The sequence below is a fragment of the Mastigoproctus giganteus genome, chromosome 5 (assembly GCF_048544385.1).
Source record: "Mastigoproctus giganteus isolate SK-2022 chromosome 5, ASM4854438v1, whole genome shotgun sequence".
In the NCBI taxonomy this organism is placed as follows: Eukaryota; Metazoa; Arthropoda; class Arachnida; order Uropygi; family Thelyphonidae; genus Mastigoproctus; species Mastigoproctus giganteus.
In genome coordinates, this window is record NC_143579.1 from 187,533,107 (window position 1) to 187,551,065 (window position 17,959).

Here is a 17,959-nt window from a genome sequence, read left to right on the forward strand (position 1 = left end):
TATTGGAAAATTGTTCAAACCTCAGTGTTTCAAAAATGTAAGGACACTTCCAGTGGATTACACTGCAAACAAGAAAGCTTAGATGAATTCAGATATTTTTCGGGAATACGTAAATGATTAGAAAAAGGAGGTATTCAAAAAGAAGAAAAATATTTTATTGTAATAGTAGTAGTGGCATGTGATGCAAGAAAGCAAGTGTATGAGCTTATGCAGCATCAGCCAAAAAAACCATTACACCATTCCCTCCAAATGCCTGTCCAGTTCCTCCTTAAATTTATTCAACCTATCAACTTCCATAACGACAGATGGAAGTTTGTTCCAGCAATTAACCACCCGCTGGCTAAAGGCAAATTTCCGCACACCTATTCTACATCTGTCTTTTCTTAATTTGAAGTTATGCCCCCTTAGGTTCGTAATCTGAACAAGTGGAAGGATCCCATCAGAATTCAGCGTGCTCAACCCATTAAAGACCTTATACACCTCAATCAGATCACCACGCAGGTGCCTAGTCTCCAGCCACTGCAATTTGCAGAACTTAAGCCTCTCTTGGTAAGAGGATCCCTTCATTCCCCTCACCAATCTTGTTGCCCTTCTCTGTACATGCTCAAGCAAATCTACATTCTTCCTAAAATGAGGCCTCCAGACCTGTACGCAGTACTCAAGGTGTGGCCTGACCATTGCCATATTAAAAGGGGATAATCACCTCATCTGTGCAAGCAAAATTCCTATATATCATTGACAAAACCCCATGACCTGCCCTGGCAGCCTGTCTGCTTTGCTCAGAAAACTTAATATCTGACTGCACAATTACTTCCCAGGTCTTTTTGATTTTTTACCTCCTTAAGTGTAGTACCAAACAGTTGGTAGTTTTCTCTCGGGTTACTTCTACCCATATGCAGTACTTTGCATTTGTCAAGGTTAAACTTCAGTTGCCACTTCTTAGCCAATCTGCTCAAATTATCTAGAGTCTGTTGCAGTAGCACACTGCCATTACTGTCATTAACAACCCTGCCAACCTTTGTATCATCTGCAAACTTCGACACTAAGCCTGATATACCTTCAACAATATCATTGATAAATATACAAAACAACAGTGGACCCAACACCGAACCCTGTGGGACTCCACTAATAACATTAGTCCACGAAGAGCAGCACCACGAAGAGCAGCATTGATTACCACCCTCTGTCTTCTCGCACTTAACCATCCTTTTGTCCATTGTAGCAACTTACCCTTAATACCATTCTGCTCCAATTTGTACAATAGTCTTCCATGCGTAACAGTGTCAAAAGCTTTCCTGAAATCCAAATATATGATATCAAAATTATTTTTTGCATCCAGTTCCTTTGTAACCACATCATAATAACCAATCAATATCCTGGAAAAGGCCTCTTAGGTTGGGCAAATTCATATATTAGCAATAAATAAACTCATACACCAACCATAAGAATAAGTATTTTACTGTAACTGAAAATTTACAAATTAAAATAAAATAAATAAAATTACTACACTATGTATTTACAAAAACTAATATTATAATAAATTAAATTATGTACATTGTGAAAACATTAAAACTGCAATAAAACCCTTGCAACAAAATATACTAAAATAAACCGGATTAAAAGTGATAAAAACCTAGAGCTTTCAGAAGCATCAGCTTCCTTTCTCAGCAGTAACAAAACTTCCTGCAACACTTCCTTATATAACAGGCTCACGGTACTTATACATGTGGTTCAGTCGACGCATGGTGTGAACTGGAAGTGGAAACAGCTCGGGAGCGTGTCAAGCAAAACCATTTGTCCATAATTAGGACAATGGTTTCAAACAGGGGATGCATACGCATACCTCTGACCCTATTCATGATATTGTTGTCGGATGAACAGATTCGTAAGCTCTCGAGCCATTTACGGTCCCAGAACCGCATCCTCTGGGGAGATTTGATGCTGCCTCTCCCAAAAAGGCTTGGCCACAGCAGACTTGTTGTAATCAGCGTTTTTTTTTTTAATAGCATTTGCATGCTCCCACAGACGATCCTTGAGCCGTCGTTTTGTCTCGCTCACATAACATTCCCCACAATCTGGGCATTTTATCCTGTGCACTACTTACGTCCTTTGCTATTGGGTCTTTTACCTGGGACACAACTGTGTGCAACCTCCGCCCGGGAAGCTGCACACAGCGTGTTTTATAACCACGCAAAATTCTAGCTAGATTCTCAGTAAGGCCCGGATAGTAAGGAATGTATGTGGTCGACACAGGAGCAAACGGTTCCTGACGGTTGAACTCTGTTCCTCTATTAAATCTGTCTATGATCCTCTGGAGGTATCCGCGTTTTCTAGACGAGTCACATCATCTGCTGTGACTCGTCTAATTTCACATTCTTTGTCCTCAGAGGTAGTACAGTGTGACCCTGCTCTATCTAGTAGAGCTTTTACCACACTATTCTTATGTTGTTCAGCTTGTGCTGAACTGTAATGGGTGTACTGGCCTCTGCACATAGGTTTTTTAAACACTGAAGTTTTAAGCCTAGGGCCTATCCTAGAGACCAGTACATCCAAGAATGGAAGGGTACCTCCTGTTTCCACCTCTGATGTAAATTGTATAAATTGGGAGAAGCTATTAAGCCAATGGAGTGCATCATCCTCTCTCCCCTTCTGGACCACAGTAAAGGTATCATCAACGTACCTCTTCCATTTCTTTATGGGAAACTGACATCCACCAAAAACCATACCCTCTAACTCCTCCATGGCCAAATTGGCCGCGATGTTGCTAATGGGAGATCCCATGGCTGTACCGTGAACCTGTTTGTACATAACACTTTGGTACACCATAGTGGTGCTGGCCAGACAAAGTTCCACACCAGAACAAATATGCTCTACATTTAAAAGTGATCTATTACCCAAAGAGACATCATTACTCAACGCTTTTCTAACACAATATATTCCATGTTTAATTGGAATGCATGTGAATAGTGACACAACATAAAAGACATCATGCTCTCGTTTTCATTTACAATCAAATCTTACACAAAACCCACAAATTCTTTGCTGTCTTTTATGACATAGTTGGACTGACCCACTATAGGCGAAATCAATTTAGCCAAGTACCCCGACAAAGCAAATGTGGGGCTTCCTATATATGATACGATGGGTCTGAGAGGGACTTCCGTCTTATGAGTTTTCAGAAGTCCATAGAACCTGGGGAGTTGACATCCAGTAGCATGTAAGAACCAAAAGGTCTCCCTGGAAATCTTCTCTGTCTTTAACCAAGTCTGTACCAGTTTATTAACGCGCCGCTCTAGGCCAACCAACGGGTTTCTCTGAGTAACTTTATACGTATTATTGTTCTGTAAAAGGTCCAATGCTTTTTTGTGATAGTCTTCTTTGTTTAGGACAACCGTCGATCTGCCCTTGTCCGCAGGTAAAACCACAATTCCATCGTCTCTTCTCAGTTCATTCAAGGCTTTTCTTTGACTAAAGTTAAGATTCGGAGATACTTTCTTTATCTGGCTCAAAATAACGGCAGGCTTCACCCTGATCTCATTAGCTGGGCCTGCGGTAGCTTGCTGATGGCCCGTTCAATACCCATTGCTATCTCCGCAATGGGAGGTTTGGGAGGTACAAGCGTAAACTTAGGACCTAGATTTAAAACTCCCTCTTGCTTTCAGTAAGTTGCCTATTACTCAAATTGTGAACAAAACGAGTACTTCTATCATTACGTTGTATTGTACCTTCTCCCAACAACCTATTAAACTTCATAATCTGCCTCCGTCTATTATGAGTCTGATATTCTAATAACTTTATCTGAAACCAATCTTCTAATGAGAGCCAAATGGCCAAATTTATTGCTAAGATATGAATTTGCCGAACCTCAGAGGCCTTTTCCAGGATATCGTTAGTAGTTATCGCCAATTTGTAGTGCAACACGTCTGACAATTCCAAAAGTATTGTATAAAAGAGGCCAGACAGAAGCAGCACCTAAGGTTTGCGCACCGCTGTAAAATGCATGGACTTATACCATATGGCTTTAGAGTCAAAACACCATTTCAGGATGACTGATTAAGGTGGGTTACTTTGTGTTACCAAAAGAAGATCATGAATATTTGGATCTGCAAGTTACATGGAGCTAAGAGACACTAGGAGGCAAATAGGTATGTACCTAGATGTTATTAGTAGCAGTGTATCTTCCGGTCATTTGAACATGGAGGAATGTTTCTAGCTCCTTGAGTAATGAAGGCAGAGGAAATCCGTTTTCTCACTCCCTCTCCAAATATCTGCACAGTGGCTCAATAACATTTAAGTCTGGTGATCGTGCAGGCCATGGGAGATGCTTAGCCTCAATTTCATGCTCTCAAACCAGGGTTGGACACATCTGGTTGATTGGAGCATTATCTTGAAACACGCATTGTTTGTGGGAAACAATGTTTGTACCATGGGATGAACCTGGTCTCTCAAAATATCAAAGTAATCAGTAGCCGTAATTTGCTCATTCAGGGTGATGATAGGACCTAAAGAATACCAAGATATTGCTGCCCAAACCAATGTGGATCCTCTCCCATGTTTGATGGTTGGTGCAAGACAATCCACTTCCTCTGGCATTCGCCAAACAAACTCTCCCTGATGATGAAAAAAGTGCAAATAATTTCTCTGAAAATATGACATGTTTCCAATCATAAAGTGTCCAGTTTTTGTGCTCCTTACACCAGTGCATCCTCTTTCTAGTATTACCATCAGTAATGAGTGTAACAGGGGCTCTGCCATAAATTTCAGCTTTATGAAGTTCTTGCCAAACTGTTTTGTTAAAAACTGGATTTCTGAAACTCACATTAAGATCTATAATAAAGCACTCATACATGGTTGTTCATTCAAGTTGTTTTAAAGAGATTCCTTGCAATCATTTGGCTTGTAACAGACTCCACCAATCACCTTTCCTATACCACTACTTATCTCATGCCTCACATGCATGGTGACCACCCCAAGCTTGCTCCAAGTCTGGGAACAATTTAGTTCCTTCCAAGTAGCCATTGATAAGAAGATATCTGAAAGAAATCAGACTGTTCCAGGAGTCTGACTTATCTTTTCTGAACATACTATATCTTGGGATGAGCAGGTTAAATTTTAATATCCACAACTGAATTCAAGGCTATTTGATTTCAAAAGTAAAACTCAAATCAATCTTGTGCCTCCCCTCGCATTCTCTCTCTCTCTCTCTCTCTCTCTCTCTCTCTCTCTCTCTCTCTCTCTCTCTCTCTCTCTCTCTCTCTCTCAGACACACACAAACACAGAGACAAAAAGACTGTGCTTAGTTGTGCCCACGATCACAACTGTTCACCTGAAATGACCTTGTTTTTAACATCTTATGACATAAACAAATCATAGCTACAGCTTCCAGAAAGCTGTATAACAGACAAAGATTCAGTTTGAATGTTATGCAACAGACAAAAGTGTGGCAATCGGTCACCATTAACTCCAAACACAACAGACCATTTGCCCACTTTCTTTGTATTTATGTAGTCTGTGAATATTAAAACTTGTAGATATGAGGACTGGTATGAAAGTAATGCCTCCTAATTTTTTGCTTTCAAATATGGCACTGGAGATCATTTTGCATGTCACTGAGTGATCATTAGAGGTCTCTAGTCGCCACTATGATCGGTCTCGTGAGTGCCGTACATGGGTAGTTCAAAATGGTGGATGTTACATATATACGTATCAAGCAAAGAGTGGTGATTGAATAAAAGTGAAGGAGAGGTTTTTCTTTCATGCATATATACAGGTGACCCCCACTTAATGCTGATAATTCGTTCCGGAAAAACAGAGCGCTAAGTGAATCCGCGCTAAGCGAGCGCCGCATTCCCATAATGTAACATATATATTTGTGAGTTGCTTTTTTTTTTTTTAGGAGCATTAGCAACTAAGGCCATATTGCTCCGAGGATATGTGGTGGTCATTCCCTGACCTTTCCGCATCCTCTGTATTTGGTGGTCATGGGCTCGAACCCCGGTCTAATCAAGAAGCGTGTGCTACGCACTGGCACTCCTGTCCACCTGGCTTACGGAGGTGCCATTTGTGAGTTGCAGTCGGTGCCATAAGATATTTCCTAATCAATAATAAACGGTAGTGAAAAGATGCAGAAATGTTGGTTAAAATATTTAATGTTCAACTATGTGTACATATAAAATATTCTGCATTACATACGTATATAATTATGTGGTAACTAGTTACGTATCAAAATTAAACTTAAAATTCCAATTCAAATCATGAAAAATGTGTCAATTTTGGGTTGTACTTTGGCCTTCTTCCTGGTAAATTAAAAGGGGTATTAATTTTAAATCCCCTCAAATGTTACCACCCAACAATAAAGTCAACCGATCCTTCGCCACTTTGAAACCTGGTATGTTTTTTCTTCTTTCAATATGAAACTTCTTTTAGGCATTCGTTTCCAAAAAAGTCCTGCTTCATTAATGTTAAAATCTTGTTGAGAAGTATAACACACAATACCCCTCTTCAATAATTTTAACAAGTCTTTTTTGAAAGTTTCAGCTTCTTGAATCTATTAATTTAAATCTATTCAACCAGCCCTTACTAGTTTTAAATAGTTCCACATTTTTTTTTTTTAGGTGAGTTTTCTTCAGATCATCATATAGGCTAATCTCTCTCTCCATTTTTTTTTTTTTTTTTTTTAATATCTAACTTAACTGAATTCTGCACTGGATATCATCTTCATTAAAATTAGTTAAAGTCTCACCATTTCGATCATAATAGCGGGCCTAGCCCTAGTTGCTTGCAGTGGAAGAGCTGTCTTTCCCGCTGCTAAAATTAATTCTTTATTTTTTATAACTGTTCTTACAGTTAAACTTGCCAGTCCTAAATTATGGCACACATCCGCTTGGCGTACCGGAATTGATTTGCTTCAAAACGTCTAATTTAATTTTCGAATTCAGTCTTTTTCTTACATTTGTAGTCTTTGTACTGCATCCAGACATTGTTGCTTTTTCATTCTTATCCGCCATTATTAACTCTTCGAAAATGTAACTGTGATTAATTATGATTCAATGTTCGAGTAAACTGTCCGTTATGCACGATGTCTAATACTGTACTGAGTGATGACTAGACTTCGGATAAATGCATATAACGCAAATATTACAAGCAATATACTTGATCATTTTTTAAAATGTTGATCTTGGAACTATGTAACAAGTCGCTGTACTGCAATTAAATTAGCGTGTGAGAAAATTTCACCGAGTGTGGGAAAATTTCTCAAGTCGGCGTGGAAAACGTTTTAATGCTGTTTGGCTATTCATTTTCAAAATATCGACTCCATCAAATGAAACAATTTCATTAAATATGCCAAAAATGCAATCTGTAAAAGAGCGTTATAGTGATTTGTGACAGCGTTGTGAAGGGACAGTCAATGGAGTGGCACCATCAAAATTCACCACGCAAGAAGTTTAAGACAGCCTTCTGTTGTAAAGTCATGGAAACTGTTTTGGGACAAAGATTGCTAGTGGATCACATTCTTGCTAGTGGATCACAATCAACTTAGATCGATATGAAGCCCACATCCAAAGAGTTCGACCAGACAAAAAGCTTAAATGAGGTTCTTCCACGTGACAACGCACAAACCCACACCAGTCTGCGCACAACGGAGGCCATAGAAAAACAGGGGTGCACTGTTCTTCCTCACCCCTCACACAGTCCAGATGTTATACCTTCCAACTATCACCTTTTTGGCCTGCCGAAGAATGCATCCAGTGGAAACCATTTTGAGGAATGACAACCAGCTCAAGCATAGTGTTCACAAAGCCCTCCAGAGCAAGAGTAAGGACTTTTACAGGACTGGAATACAGAGTCTGACTCAGAGATGGCGGAAGTGCATAGAATATGATGGTGACTTTGTAGAAAAATAACAGTGTACACCTAATTCTGTTTTTACACGATAGATAAGTTCCTGAAAAATACGTGTAAAAAAAAATCGTGTAAAAAAGACATTGTATTTATGGAAGGAAAGACGATTGGTTCCGGATCTAAAAAATCAGTAAAAATAATTTAAAAAAAAACCACATAAAAATATTCGTTTTAAGCTTATTATTTTATTTCAACAAAATACACATGTAATAATATGTAATGAAAATGTATTAAAGTAAATTTGTATGCATATTAAATGAAAAAAATTCTTCATGAACAAAAAAAATCTGTTTTACACATAACAAGATTTTATTTATTTTCACTTTCTGATAATAAACGGCGCATACATTTGCGTACGACTGGAATATCACTAGAAATGTTGTGGACATGGTCTTCTTCCTCTATTATGAAATTCTTTCTGTGATCTCTTGAGCAAAATCAGCACGAGTCTCCTCTGGTGCTGATGTTTCACCGGTTTTTTACGAACGAATTCAGTTATTAATCGTTGTGTTCGTGTTTTGGTTAGGCCGTTATATAATTCTCTGTAAGAGGCTGTCAACAACTTCAGTTCACGTTGAAACTTCCCAGCGCGTTCTTCATTAGGGTCATGTTTGACAAAATGATTACCTAATTTTCTGGCCAGTTCCAGACCTTCTTTTATTAAATCTGCATTTAGAACAGGATCATTTTCTTCATTATCACTACGTTCTGTGGGATAAGGGGTCCCAAGGACAACCTCTAATATTTCATCTTCGCTTAGGGCTTTGTCGGCTAACAATTCATCAATATCTTCAAACGATAGATTATCGAATCCTTCTCCACCAATTTTGTGTGCCATTGGGAAATTCGGTCGTATTAGGGATGATGGGATCTTTGCTTTTTACACATTGTGGCCAGACTGCTTTCCAACACGCATTTAAAGTTGCTGGTTTTAATTCAGTTAACGCTAATCCAACTTGATTGATACAATCCATAATTGAGAATTTCTTCCACACATTAATGGCTGTTAGTGTTTCATCATTCAGTTTGTCCAAAACGTGTTGGAATGTTTGTTTTACGTAGTATGTTTTAATTGTCGCAATTATACCTTGGTCTAGCGGTTGTATCAAAGATGTAGTATTAGGTGGCAGAAATAAAATTTGTACGTTTGGGTGTTCCAAGACAGGATGGCCGGGTGCATTGTCAAGAAATCAGAAGAACTTTAAATTCGAGACCTTTCAAATTCATATAACATCTGACTTCTGGGGCGAAACATTTGTTGAACCATTCTGTAAAGAGAGCAGTGGTCACCCAGGCTTTCTTGTTTGACATCCAGTGAACAGGCAGTTTATTGATATCTACACCTTTCATTGAACGTGGGTTTAGGGCTCGATTTACCAGCAGTGGTTTCAACATACGATCTCCTGATTTTTTTTTTTTTTTTTTTTTTTGATTTGGTAGTTGTTGGCGCATCGGCTTCTGTGGCCATATTGCACCTCCCAAGGTTTTTGCAGTACTTTGATCCAAGCCCGAGGCGGGAATCGAACCCGCGACCTTTGGGTTGCCAGGCAGGTACTTTACCCACTCGGCTAGCCCGGTCGGCACGATCTCCTGAAGCGTTGGAGGAAAATAACAAGGTCACACGATCCTTAGCTACCTTAAAACCACCAGCAGTTTTTCGCGATTTGGCTACATACGTTCTGTTCGGTATTCGTTTCCAGAAGAAACCAGTTTCATTTGCATTCCACACTTGGTCAGGAGTGTATCCTCCATCTTCAACAATTTTTGCAAGTTCCTGCGGGAATACTTTAGTGGCCGATTCATCTGCAGATGCAGTTTCACCTTTAATTTTTATATTAGGAAGAGCATTCCTTTTAAGAAACCCTATCATCCAACCTGTACTCGCAGAAAATTCATACTTTCTGTTTAACTGAGATGAAGTGCTTGGCTCCTTTTCTTTAATCTGTCTGTAAATTCTTAGTGTTGTTTGCTTGATGGCATTTCCATCTACTGGTACTCTTTTTTGTGACTGATCTTCTATCCATATTACCAGAGCCTTTTCCATTTTTTCCTTGACAATATCTCTTGTATATGATGATGAATTAACACTTACTTTTGTTCCAGAACATACCGACTTCCTAATTGCAGCTTCATTTTTCTTAATAGTTCTTACGGTAGCTTCATGTACACCAAAATGCTTTCTTACAGACGTAGGCCATGTCCAGTTGCAAGACGATCTAAAATTTGAATTTTAAGTTCCAAAGAAATCGCTTTCCTTTTCATTTTGGTAATAGGCGAATTATTCGACATTATATAAGGGCTACCGAAAAATATCTCAGTTATAATTAATAAAAAAAGTATGAAAAATTTGTAAAGTTACAATTTATTGACTATCGGCAAAATTAATAAATTTATATGTGCACAAATTTCACTAAAGATTCTTTCACTTTGAAATAGAACTTACTACTAAATGTCTTTCGAAGATACAATGCACGAATACCGTAGATGTGCACCAAAATTCAATAAAAACGTTGATGATTCATAGATACCTAGACGTACACATTGGTAAACAAAAGCCCCCATTTCAAAACGCACACACTAGCTAATCTATCACACTAATAAATAGCTGATAATCACACTAATCTATTGGTGCGTGTAATATAGAAATGATACTAATATGCCACAAATAAAAAAAAAAAATTCTTAGAATTTAGGCAAAAAAAATTCATAGAAATCGTGTTAAATCAAATTCGTGTAAAAAAAGTTCGTGCAAAAACAGAATTAGGTGTATTTATTAATGATTGTGGATTAATTGATGTAAAATGTAAATGGCACAGCTGTAGAAATTAAATTTTCTGAGAAAAAAATAGGAGGCATTATTTTTGTATGCCTCTTTGTATTTAATTCGTTACACATTCCTCCTTCTGCTTTCTTAACTTTCGAAAACAACTTATTTAAGTGCTACATTGGACTCCTTCATTGAAATTATTCTGAAATTCAACTTCTAGAATAATTTCTTCTAACAATGTATTTAATAGGGGAGGAACCCACCATGGATGGCTGGGGTCTTGGCATGCATAATCAAATATACGCATTGACAGACTGAATGTGTTTGGTTTCACAAAAACTACATCCCACTGATACTGCAGCAGTAGTATATTAGCTACAAAAATCAAGTTACAATGAACAGAGATGTATTTAGATCAGTCGGGGCCCCCTACAGCAATGTGGGATTTTTGGCCCCCTCCATCTGTAGCAATAGATACAAAATTGTGTATTTGAATGTATTTTTCACTTTTTAGGGAGCCTCAGGTACACCTATGCATAAATATGACACTGATGATGAAGCTGTCAATTCCTCTTGCCACTTTGAGATTGTATTGGAATATATCAAAGAAATTTATCAACAATAATTTAAATAAAAGAAAATTGAACGATATTCATTAAATTAAAAAATAATAAAATAAGGACAAAATACACAGGAGAAAGATTATTTTGGTATGAAAGCAGTTATCACTTACTTTTTTTAATGCATCTTCATCAGTTTTAAAATTCAAATTCTTTACAAACAAAGTAGTATTAGGTTCTGGTTCTTCTGTCACTTCCATTTCTTTTAATGAATACTCTTCCTTTGTTTCTGCTGCTCCTTTATTACCGGCTTCATGCTATATTTATTGAATTAATTAAATTTTCCACATATTAGAAAAAAGTTTTTTAAAAATACTATTACACTGTACTAACATATTTGGTATCTCAAAAGCAATTTTTTTTTTCTTTTTTTCCTAAGGTATAAACAATTTTGTAATGTAATAACAGAAGAAACTTATAGACTATAATTCCTTTTGTGCAGGAATTATATAAAAAAAAAAAAAAAAAAGGACAGTGCTTTAAATAAACAACAGTGTGGAATTATCACACATTTAACTGTCAGAGCACAGACTTTGGGATTAACAATAACAAGGGATACTGCCCCAATTCGGGCACCTCAACACAGCAAGGGATTATGCAGCATGACCATCCCAATTTGAATCGTCAGCACTTTGTGTTCATGTGCATTTGTTTTACCTGTGCACTCTCTCTCTCTCTCTCAATCAATCTCCCCACACCCTGTGATATTTAGCCACTATGGAATAAGCCAAAAAAATCACAACAATATATAGCAGTTTGTAATTATTAAATTAGTCCAAATTTAATCCAAAAACATAATTGCAAATGAAATTAACTTAATTTATTTTAGTGTTAATAAATTATTCAAAATTTAATTTATTTAAATATGAGTATTATATGGATGCTCACCTGATTATCTTCTTCCCCCTCTTCTTGGTCTGCATTAGAAAGAACATCCACCGGAGCCCATTCAAGGTACAAAGGTACACGATGAAACTAAAATACCAAAGAAATTCATCTTTCATTTAGTGATAAAATTAAATTATAATTTTTATAGATTAATTAAATCAAGAAAATGTAGTAACATAGGTGAGAATGAAATGTGAAGAAAAGAGGCAATCATGGATGAATTCAGAGGTGAAAGCATTTAATTCAGCAGAGATTAACAGTGGGTGGATTAATCTGATGACATACAATAACAATTAGTTATAAATTAGTCACAAAAGTGACTAATTTATTACTAATCACTTTAAACAAAAAGAGTTTTAAAAAAAGTTTTAAAGTAATTCAAATATAATAAACATCTACTGTATGCACTTAGCATTGGCATTAACAGAGGAATATGATGCAAGAAAGCAAGCGTATACAGCATCAGCAAAGAGAAGAGAAAAAAAAATCCCATTTAACCCATCCATTCTCTCCAAAAGTTTGCCCACTTCTTCCTTGAATTTATTTAAGCTATCAACTTCCACAACAGCAGATGGCAGTTTGTTCCAGCAATCACCTTTACAAAGGTACAACACCTCCTTTTCTGAAGGGAAAAGGAGGTGACTGTCCCTCTGTATAAGGCAATGGTCAGGCCACGCCTTAAGTACTGCATACAGGTCTGGAGGTCTCATTTTAGGAAGGACGTAGATTTGCTTGAGCATGTACAGAGAAGGGCAACAAGATTGGTGAGGGGAACAAAAGGATCCTCTTACCAAAAGAGGCTTAAGTTGTGCAAATTGCAGCGGCTGGAGACTGGGCACCTGCGAGGTGATCTGATTGAGGTGTATAAGGCCTTGAATGGGTTGAGCACACTGAATTCTTATGGGATTCTTCCACTTTTCAGATTACTAACCTAAGGGGGCATAAATTCAAATTGAGGAAAGACAGACGTAGAATAGATGTTGTTATTTGGTTTTTAGGAGCATTAGCAACTAAGGCCACATTGCTCCGGGATATGCGGTGGTCATTCCCTGGCATTTCCGCATCTTCCGTATTTGATGGTGACGGGCTCGAACCCCGGTCTAATCAAGAAACGTGTGCTACGCACTGCTGCTCCTTGCCACCTGGCTACGGAGGCGCCACGTAGAATAGATGTGCGGAAATTTGCCTTTAGTCTATGGTGGTTAATTGCTGAAACAAACTTCCATCTGTCGTTGTCGAAGTTGATAGGTTAAATAAATTTAAGGAAGAACTGGACAAACATTTAGAGAGAATTGTTGTGTAAATTTTTTTTTGCTGATGCTGCATAAGCTTGCTTTCTTGCATCACATGCCACTATTACTACTACTACTACCTACCCACTGGCCTTTAGCCAGTGGGTAGGTAGTAGTAGTAAAAATTTAAACAATTTATTCGACAAATGAAATTTCTAGTCTCCAAATGCAGCAATTCGTAAAACTTATGCCTTTTTTCGTAAGAGTACGACTTTGCTCCCCCCCCACCACCAGTCTCGTTACCCTTCTCTGTACTTGTTCTTGCAACTCTTCATCCTTCCAAAAATGAGGCCTCCACACCTGTACATAGTTCTCAAGGTGGGCTGTCCATTACCTTATACAAGGGGATGATCATCTCCTTATCCCTGCTAGCAAAATTCCTATATAACATTGACAAGACCCCCATGACCTGCTCTGGCAGCCAGTCTGCAGTGCTCAAGAAACTTCACATCTGACTGAACAATTACCCCTGGGACTTTTTCATTTTCCACTACCCTGAGTGTAGTACCACACAGTTCATACATTTCTCTGGAGTTACTGCTACCCATTTGCAGTAATTTGCATTTGTCAATGGTAAACTTCATTTGCCACTTCTCAGCCCGTCTGCCCAACTTTTCTAGATCCTTTGCAGTAACATACTGACATTAACAACCTGCCAATCTATGTATCATTTACAAACTTCGACATTAAACCCGATATACTTTCATCAATATCATTGATAAATACACCGATGAGCCAAAACATTATGACCAGCAAGTTGTTATGCAAATTGAAGCAACTGCAGGTGAACTACGGCGTGTACACGGGTTGGGACACAGTATAAAAAACACCTGATTCTGAGTTCTATTAAACAGTATTACTCTTGTTCTTCAGATGGAAAAGGCAGCGGACTTAAGAGAGTTTGACAAAGGCTAAATTGTAATGGCCAGACAACTGGGTCCGAGCATATCCAAAATGGCACAGCTGGTGCGATGCTCATGGTCAGCTGGGATTAGCACCTACTGAAAGTGCTCCGAAGAGGGGAACCCACGAACCGCCAACGAGGTGAGTGAAGGCTCTCCCGGATGGTAAGTGGCAACAGAAGGGTGAATGTGGCACAACTTGCTGGTAATTGGAATGCCGGTGATGGTAGTAATGTGTCACAACACACAGCACATCGAACCCACTGAAAATGGGGCTGCATAGCTGCAGGCTGCTCCGAGTGCCCATGCTAACCACGGTTCACCAGAGACAGCACCCAGGGCATGCAAGCATCGAAACTGGACCTTGAGTGATTGGAAGGTCATCTGGTCCGATGCATTAGGTTTCCTATTGCACATGTGGACGGCCAGGTAAGTGTGCATCATTTACCTGGGGAAGTGGATGCACCGTGGGACGAAAACAAGCCAGTGGTGGTGGTGGTGGTGTCATGTTTTGGGCAATGTTCTGCTGGGATACCCTGAGTCCAGTCATCTCTATGCCGGGCACTCTGACATCAACCACCTACCTAAACATCATTGCTGACCAGGTACACCCTTTCGTGGCAATGGTCTTCCCCTCTAGCGGTGCCATCTTTCAGCAGGATAATGCGCGATGTCACACCACCCAGATTGTTCAAGACTGGTTCGCGGAATATGAGGAAGACTTCCAGGTATTTCCCTGGCCTCCAAATTCCCCAGACATCAATCCCATCAAGCATCTGTGGTTTGTATTCGAGCAACTCCGAACTGGCGTCTCAACCATGGAGCTTACAGGAGTTAAAGGATCTGCTGGTTACGTGTTGGTAACAGATACCACAAGACACATTTAGAAATCTTGTAGCATCCATGCCTTGTTGGGTACGAGCTGTTTTAGGACCAACATCATATTAGGTAGGTGGTCATAATGTTTTGGCTTATCGGTGTATAAAAAACAAGAATGGGCCACAACACAGAACCCTGGGGGACTCCACTAATAACATTAGACCATGAGGAGCAGTCTCCATCGATTACCACTCTTTGTCTTCTCCCACTCAATCAACCTTTCATCCATTGCAGCAACTTGTCCTTAATGCTACACTACTCCAATTTGTATAGTAGTCTTCCATGTGCAACAGTATCAATAACTTTCCTGAAATCCAAGTATATGATATCAAAATTATTTTTTGTATCCAGTTCCTTTGTGACTTTGATATCTAGATGATGGTGCAATGTTTCTTTAACCAGACTCCATCAATTTCTCCCCAGATCAAAAGTTAAACTAACAGGTTTGTAATTACTCATGTCACCCTTTGTGAATTGGAGATACATTTGCACATCTTCAGTCTGTGAGGATCTTCCCCGAGTCCTTTTATATAACTCGATAGATCACATCCACCACACGTGGTTTTTCTTATGTTTAATATCAATAATTTCTCCTCCACTTTGCTCTCAATTATTAGTGGAGAACAGAATCTTCTGTTCTCCACTTCCCTAGAGAACTACACGTGTGAATATAGATGCAAAATACTCATTCATTTTGTCAGCTATCTGAGCAGGATAAGCAACATTCAAACCATCAATACCAATTTGACCAATCTGATTCATCCACTTTTCTCTAGAGTTTATAAAAGTAAAGAAGTCTTTGCTATTTTTCTTTGCATCCTTTGCCAAAGATTTGTTGTAATCTGCCTTTGCGACTTTAACAACCACCTTATATCTTCCATACACTTCTGTGTCACCTGATAATTTATATGCATCCTATGCATTTTTCTTCTCTGCCACGAGTCTCATTAGTTCATCTGACATCCATTTTGGCCTAAACCTTGAACAGTATTGTTAGTTATGAAAAGCTTAGCAGCTTCCAAGACTAATTCCTTGAATACTTACCATTTAGAATTGGCTGTTGGTAACATCATCAGTTGGGCCATTTGTATAGAATTTAAAAACTGTCTGAGACTACTGTAGTCACCTTTGCAAAAGCAAAAACCCTTCCCTTTAACCCATGATGGTAGTTACATTTGCAAGTAAATCCCACATCAGTAAACTATGATCACTGCCACCTAGTGATTCCTTTATCTGTAAATTCTTAATGCATGAATAATCATTGCTGATAATCATATCAAGAGAAGAGCATTATTCCCTCTGTTTATCTCTTGAACATGCTGCTGTAGAAAACAATCATCCAGTAAATCCACAAAAGTCTTGTTAGTGTGTGAGTGACCAACCCACAAGTTCTGGTCAATATACAGGAAGTTAAAATCGCACCATTAAAAAACATTGTGATTTACTGGTCCACTATTTCTCTGTATAGTTGTTCATTGTACCATCAGAGTAACTTGTACTAATTAGCCCATTCCTACCCTCATTTTTGCTTTTGCAGTGCTTATTTCACACTCAACTGACTCAACATTGCACTGCCTTAGATTTTGTGTTTCTTAACTAACAGCATGCATAACCCCTCCTCCCTTATTGTCATTTCTGTACCCGTTGTACTCTCCAAATTCCAATTCTGCATTCTTTATATCTGTGTGACCCGTCTCTGATATCCTAATAATATCTACCTTTGATCCGAGGGAGAGTGTGATTTTCGTGCTGGACTGTACCCAATTCCATAGTAGGTCTCCAAGCTGAACAGCCTTTAGTTGAGAATAATGTAGGTAAGGAAAGTCGGCAAGACAGATCCAGAACCTTAGGCCAAGGATTGGCTCTGAGGGCTGGGGTCCGAAGCAGGTATGGCACTGCACCGGGATGGGGCAAAACTGTCCAGTGATGGACAGGCTGAGCCCAGACCAGTGTCCAGGCCTCAGCTGCGCAGCATGCCGAATGGCCTACCTGGCATGGCTGTTTCGGGCAACTCACAACTGGCATGGACCAGGGAAATCCAACTGTCTAAACTCTTCCCTGTTTCACCAGAGAGAGAGAGAACTGAATGTCACTAAGAAACTGTTGGTAGATGGAGCACAAAGAATAGAGTCTAAAGCATTGATGAAGAGATACTGGAGCCATCTTTTGCACACCACCTTTGATGGTCAGAGTTTGGCTACATCCAGCAAGGTGCGAGCTCAACATCACTGGGTGGGTAATGGGGGTGAGGATGCTGTCTGGATGTGAGTCTATTAATCTTGTGAAAACAAGATTTATAGACTAATAGATTGGTAGATTGAGAGGGTAGGGAGTGAAATGCACTACCTACCCTCTCAAGAACATCTAGAGGGGAAACATCTGCTAGGAATTGTAGGGCTGGGTACCAGGAAGTGGAGTCTCCTTGCTCACATTGCACTTCGCTGCAACCTTCGGTTGCAGTGAAGGAGACATGATGCAGTGGTAAGCACAGTTGGGGATCGCCTTGGCCATAAAGGCAATGGTATTATACCTAGGTGTTGAACCTAGGTATAATACCATTGAAGGAGTTTGGAAGCCAGATCTTTGTATTAAAGATGGCTGAGCGTTCCTTCCAAATGCTCGGGTTGCAGGTTTGTGAAATACTCTAGATGCCTGTCATAGGATGAAAAAGTACCATCATGATTTGAATCAGGATCTAAAGAGGCAAGT

The 17,959-nt window shown here is 39.0% G+C and overlaps 1 protein-coding gene across 2 annotated transcripts in view; it reads right to left on the bottom strand.

Annotated features, from left to right (window-relative positions):
* LOC150085940 (putative RNA-binding protein 19) overlaps positions 1-17,959 on the bottom strand; it is a 496,890-nt gene that overhangs the window by 197,697 nt on the left and 281,234 nt on the right. For both annotated transcript variants that reach the window (XM_090374301.1, XM_090374300.1), the window contains 2 exons: positions 12,178-12,264; positions 11,403-11,546 (listed from right to left, as the gene is read on the bottom strand). In XM_090374301.1, the coding sequence (XP_090230427.1) occupies positions 11,403-11,546; positions 12,178-12,264 (231 nt within the window). The remainder of the gene's footprint in view (positions 1-11,402; positions 11,547-12,177; positions 12,265-17,959) is intronic.